The following is a 5,938-nucleotide window of genomic DNA, read 5'->3' as shown; positions in this document are numbered from 1 at the left end:
GGGGCTGGCGTTCTGGTTCCCTTGGCGTCGTTTGGATTTTCGGATCGTGGTTCCTGGTTGTTGTAATCGTCCCTCTAGCCGGAGAGTGGCCGCTGTAGTCCGGCGGGTGGTCAGCTGGGGGTTGTGTACCTGGCGGCTCATGTCAGGGTGCCTGGCTGGCTTGAATGCATGGGTTGTCTTGTGGACGGGCGGGTTGGGGTTGTGTTGGCCGGGTGGCTTTGCAGACTCCATGGTTTTTGCCTGGTTCCTGTAACGGGTCCTTTGCCCTGCTGTTGTGGCTTGCTGTGGGCGTGGGATATGGTGGAGATTGTGTGAAGCAGGAGCTGCATGTGGAGCTCGCGCTCTGTGGGGCATTCATCGACTCTGTGGAGGGGGAGCTATCCTGTTGGGGTGCTCCCCCTGTGGAGGATTTATTGTTTGTGTTTCAGGGCATGTGCTCGATGTCGGTCTGCTGGTTTGGGGTGGCCCTGTGGAGGAACTCATGTCGGGACATATGGTGTAGAAAGTATGGAGTGGATGTTGGGGCTTACTTGGGTTCTGGGACGGTTTTTGCTTGGGGCTGCTCAGACTGGCTCATTTGGATCATGTGGACTTCTCTGGTCGCCTCTCTGGATGGGGTTGGGACTGGTGTGTGGACYGGGGTCYTTCYTGGGATGCCCGGCCCTCGTCCAGACTGATGAGRGGCTCTGCTGCTGCTGAGGTTTGATTGTCTGCTCCCCTCCTGGAACAAAGGGGACTACCTCCTGGGTCTGGATGTGGGCTGCCCCCTGCAGGGGGTGAGTGTGTCCGTCCTGGACTTTGGGGTATAAAGTGTGTATGAGGGGTAGGAACGTGTGATTGTGTCTGTGTGTGTGCCTGTATGTGACAGGCTGGGTCTTGGGCTGTCCCCCTCCTCATCTTTTTCAGATTTGTACAGCGCTCGATCTCAGAGAAATTACAAGTAAAAATGGTTGTTGTTTCACTTCTGAATCAGAAATTTAACATAGAGAAAGACAGGAAGAAAAGAGTAGTGGTACTTCCTTGAATTCTGACACAGTTTGAGAAAAAAGTATTTGTTCTAGAGCAAAACCAGAAATATTGGCCAAAAGAAGACAAAATCGCCTACGTTTTGATATATAATTGGTTTGTGTATACTGAAAAATGTTGCTGTGGGAAGAAATTGTTTGCTAAGAGAGCTCAGAGTGTGGCAGTTAAAGTCAGTGTATTCTTATGAGGTTTTTGATGGTAGTTTTTTTAGATTACATCACCACTCTAACCCAAAACACCATTAAAAGTAACAACACCACATTTACGGGTTAAAAATACTCTAAAATAAAGCAAATATGCAAATAATCTACAGTAATTATTTATAAAATAAATAAACTGAAAATAGAAAGAAAAATTATCTTTCTGTACAAAAATGCATTATATATATATATATATATATATGTACAGCATATATATACATAAACTGTATTATGTTACTTAAACTGGTCACCTTAATATTTAAAATGAAGACAATAAATACAATTTTAAGTATGTTTTTTTTTATTTATTAGCTTATTTTTTTTGAGCAAATTTAACAATAAAAAAATCCCTGGTTCCAGCGTTGTTTCTAGATTTTACAATGTCAGCTTTAAAAAACACATCAACATCTTCAATATTTTTTAAAGGAATTAAAAAAATACATTTTAAGAACCGTATTGCTTTTTGCAAAAAAAAGCTAGCTTATAAAGGATCCACCTGTTTGTTAAACTTAACGTCGTTTCTTTGACGTCGAGGCTGCAGAGTTCTGTCCTGGTTTTCTTTTAGCTCCTGCATCCTTCTGAGGTCCTGTTGGTTTACAGCAACAGAATGAAAATTAATGTAGTGAAATTCAGTTTAGTTCAGTTTTTATTCATTTAATGCAGATTAAGATCATTTGAATGACCTTTAAACTGGAATCTGCTCATATTAAAGCAACATCTGATCATTTTTGAATCAGGTGTTGGATGTAATCAATCACTCTGAAGTCCACATTAAAGGCGAACCTTTCTTTTTAGGTTGGGTCTTCTTTGGTCCTGCTTTAGTCTTCAGCTCCACCTCCACAGGATAATGATCACTGATCCTTAGAGCCTTGGACAACACAGACAAACACACGATGAATCTCAGCTCTGGTTTTACCTTTAAACCATTTTAATTGTCAAACAAAGAGATGTAGATCATTAAAACAAATAAATCTCACGTCTTCATCGGTCAGTTTGAACTCTTTCTGAAAGTTGAAGGCTTTGGCCGAGTCGGGGACGATGGCGTCCAGCATTTCACTTCCATAGACCACAATCCTGCAGAAAACAAAGAGCTCAGTTGTAAACCCTGATGCTGCTGCTTGTTTCTGCTGGGACACCTGGTCTGACTCACCTGTCGTAGGTTTCGTCGTTGCAGTTGCTGGCTGTTGTGTCCACGCTGTCGTCGATCAGCCAATGAAAAGGCTCTTTGCAGATGCGTACAGTCTTCTTTTTCTTCGCGGAAAGATAGCGACCATCTGCATTGAAGTCTCCTAAAATGATAATATTCTGCAGAGAAAAGAAGATCAGTGTGAGTTACACGTTCTGTTGTCTTGAAATGATTCATTTATAAAACTTACATCAATTCCCCATTTCTCCCTGACGGCCGTGACCACATCGTAAAGCTCGTCTATTTCCTTTTGTGCGTCTTCTGGCTTGGTGTGGACTGGGATCAGAACCAGGTCCTCAGCAACTGGATGGAAACATAAAACAGAATCACTGATCCAATGTCWCCATCCGGCTCCGTTGCTGTTGTGACTTGGTCTTCATAGTAAAAGCAGTTTTGAGCGCAAAGATCAGTCTCTATGTATTTCTTTGTTTTTCTTCAGCTGAACGTCACAAACCTGTGTTTGGACACTTGAAGTGCACGACGTACGGCTCTCTGGCAAAAGCATCTTCATCTCCAGCCTGGTTGTCTTCATACTGATATTCATCCTCCAGCTTCACCTCGTCTTCTCTGAGGTAAGGGGTGCCAAGTGTAAAAAAAAATTAACATATTTTTCAGCTCATTTTGAGTGTTAAAAATTTTCCACTAAGGTTTTAATGTTATTTAGCTCGCTGTTCTTACACATTGCTATTTTTTTTATTAAATGTTAAATTTGAATGTTATATACTGTATATATATATATAATCATAAAGCTAAATGCAAAAGTTAAATCTTAAATGTTGAAGTTCACATTTAGGTATTTTGGAATGGAACGCTGCATTTGCTGTTGGTGCTCAGCTCATCTTATGACATCATCATCCTGAGACAATAGCAACCGCTAGCACTCCACTGCAGCTAAAGCTTCCCTACAAAACATTAAATTTGCTGTTACAACCAGTGTCCGAGCTGCACTTCAAACTGCTGGACCACAGATACTATCTGATACAATACTGTTTGCTTATGAACGCATTTAGAATTTAGATATTAAACACCAGTAGTGCTAGCGGTTGCTATTGTCTCAGGATGATGATGTCATAACATGAGCCGAGCACCAAACGTAAAGGCCGCGTTCCATTCCAAAATACCTAAATGTGAACTTCAACATTTAAATTCAACATTTAACATTTAAAATTTCACTTTTACACGAAGTTTTAGGTTATAATACTTAAATATAAATTTAGAATTTAGTAAAAATTAGCAAAATAAAAGAACAGTGAGCAGTAAGAAAGTGCGCTAAACAATGAAAAATGTTGGTGAAATTTTCTTTAACATTTCATTTTGCATGTGGCGACCCACATCATACTGAGACGCACAAAAAGTCTGCACCATCAATTTGTTTTCAATGTTTATAACAATTCACTGTGGTGATATTTTAACATCATCAACAAAAACATATTTGTCAGATTGAATAAATCCAGACCAACCTGTAGAAATAAACATATTGCTCCTTGTAGGTGTCTCGACCCAGACAGGCGCTGCGGGCCATTTTATATGAACGTTCCCTTTAAAAAACAGACACAACTACAATTAGTGTGGCATAATTTATATCAAAGCACTCAGCATTCACACTGTATTGAAAGAAATTTTGTAACTGATTAACTGAATGTTAGATGCGGTTTTGTATTATATACTTTATGATCATTTCAGTCTTAAAGTTAAAGCAGACAAAGATTTGGTGTGCCTTATATGTTCTTTCTTTAGTGTAAACAAAAATGAGTCATGTTCTACATCTGACGTAAAAGGTAACACTTCCAGGGGTGTAACCAGGAAGAGATGTACATTATAAGGTCAGTTCATTATTATAGTAGAAAGAAGTTGTGAGTGTGTTGCAGCTCAGAGCAGGGCTTCTGTGTTGTTGTGTTTTGGTTCAGCCCAAGGTCTTATGTGTGCTGAGTGCTGTAGAGTCAGAAGATTGAGAATATAGTTTCGACAAGAAATCCAGTTGGATTCCTCTTTATTCGGACATACCATTTTGAGTAATTAACACATATTTTTCTTACTGTGTTTTTATATAAAATGCAGTAAACCTGTTTGATAAAAACTCACGAAGCTTTGTTAAGTTTTTCCTGCAGCAGCTCCATGGCTTTGTTGTTTTTGTCCACGACCTCCAGAATCAGCACGATGCTGTACTGAGACATGATCTGAGACAAACACATTCATTCTGGTTTAATGTTTTACCTTTACACCTGTTAGAAATAAATTATTACCTCGATCAGACGTTTGGAGACGAAGCTGTCGGAGACTTTTTTCATCCCCAGGTTCTTCATGTTGAAGGCTGCTACTTTCATTTTGACTTCATTCAGGAGGGAAAAGATAAAAAGATAAATCAAACAGTGAATGAGGGAGTTATATAAAACTTTTTTTTTTTCATGTTGCAACAGAAGGSATGAGAAACGGCTGGTTAGGAGTCACATTGTTTGTTTTTTATCATGCAAAAAGCAGAACACAAAGAATAAACTCTATAAACTAATTTTATGTTGTGCATTTAAAAAAATAGGTTTTATTTTTAAACTGAGCTGCATAATAAAGACTCAAACATCATCATGTTGTGTTTATAACAGAAAATAAGGCAGTTTAACCATCTACCGGACATGTTTTACATAAAAACCTGTTATCTGCAGCAGTGAGATCAGTTTTCAGACTGCACTYTTTGTAAAATAAAACAAACACTGAACTCAACATGTTTTACTTCCTGTTTCTAGAATACTGATGCTTATTAGAGGGGAAAAGACTTGAAATATAAATTATTATAAGAAAATACTTACAGTTGTTGTTGAACTAAGAGAAGCAGCTGAAGCGTCAGCAAAYTGAAACAACAAGAACAAATATGAAACTTATAGGAAGTGTTTCTGTACATTAAACACACCCACCTGTTATCAGCTGCAGACAAACTTCCTGTCTTCACAGGGTTAAAGTCTCTAGATCAGAAAATACAGAAACACTCAAACCTCCTCTGCTGGTTTCTCATTCCTTCGTTCAGTTTTACCTTTGATTACATTTTAAATGATCTTATAATTCTTAAACACGGAGCAACACAAAGACCTTTCCCCAAAGGAGGATGTGTAGTTTATCTTATCCTTACGTTGTTTAAAAGAGGAAGTATTGAATCAGCAAATAAAAAAAGAGGAACTGAAGCAGCTGAAAAAGCATCTTCACTTCAAAAGCATCAAATGTTTTATGTAATCTTACAGAGAATTAACTGCTGCTGTTTATTAAGCAAGTCTTTAATCATTTCAGTGGAAATTCCACTCAGAAAAAAAAAACAAATTTGAAATATTTCTGCTTAGTTTAGGAAGAACATGAAGTTTTACGTTTTTAATCTGTTAAATATATTCAAAAATATAACAAATGTGCATTTACTATCATTGTTTATATACAGCGGGTAAAATAACTATTGAACACGTCACCATTTCTCTCAGTAAATATATTACTAGAGGTGCTAATGACATGAAATTTTCACCAGATGTTGGTAACAACCCAAGTGATCCAT

General features: G+C 38.3%; 2 protein-coding genes across 3 annotated transcripts in view; one reads left to right on the top strand and one right to left on the bottom strand.

Annotated features, from left to right (window-relative positions):
* LOC106525035 (deoxyribonuclease gamma) overlaps window positions 1-5,438 on the bottom strand; it is a 10,519-nt gene extending 5,081 nt beyond the window's left edge. Inside the window, exons 1-10 of the mRNA XM_014019136.1 lie at window positions 5,319-5,438; window positions 4,656-4,741; window positions 4,495-4,589; window positions 3,873-3,950; window positions 2,867-2,979; window positions 2,603-2,715; window positions 2,377-2,531; window positions 2,204-2,300; window positions 2,010-2,094; window positions 1,796-1,812 (exon numbers count right to left, since the gene is read on the bottom strand). Of these exons, the coding sequence (XP_013874590.1) occupies window positions 1,796-1,812; window positions 2,010-2,094; window positions 2,204-2,300; window positions 2,377-2,531; window positions 2,603-2,715; window positions 2,867-2,979; window positions 3,873-3,950; window positions 4,495-4,589; window positions 4,656-4,736 (834 nt within the window). The 5' untranslated portion in view covers window positions 4,737-4,741; window positions 5,319-5,438. The remainder of the gene's footprint in view (window positions 1-1,795; window positions 1,813-2,009; window positions 2,095-2,203; window positions 2,301-2,376; window positions 2,532-2,602; window positions 2,716-2,866; window positions 2,980-3,872; window positions 3,951-4,494; window positions 4,590-4,655; window positions 4,742-5,318) is intronic.
* Window positions 1-5,938, top strand: part of cand2 (cullin-associated and neddylation-dissociated 2 (putative)) — a 43,154-nt gene that overhangs the window by 14,409 nt on the left and 22,807 nt on the right. Inside the window, exons 1-2 of one of the 2 annotated variants that reach the window (XM_014019132.1) lie at window positions 650-776; window positions 2,852-2,984. The gene's annotated coding sequence lies outside the window, so the exon portion shown is untranslated. Of the gene's footprint in view, window positions 1-649; window positions 777-2,851; window positions 2,985-5,938 lie in introns of those variants that run through there. The other variant, XM_014019131.1, reaches the window with a different exon arrangement.

Source organism: Austrofundulus limnaeus, unplaced genomic scaffold, assembly GCF_001266775.1.
Source record: "Austrofundulus limnaeus strain Quisiro unplaced genomic scaffold, Austrofundulus_limnaeus-1.0 Scaffold210, whole genome shotgun sequence".
NCBI classification, from domain to species: Eukaryota; Metazoa; Chordata; class Actinopteri; order Cyprinodontiformes; family Rivulidae; genus Austrofundulus; species Austrofundulus limnaeus.
This window is presented reverse-complemented; position numbering and strand designations above follow the sequence as displayed.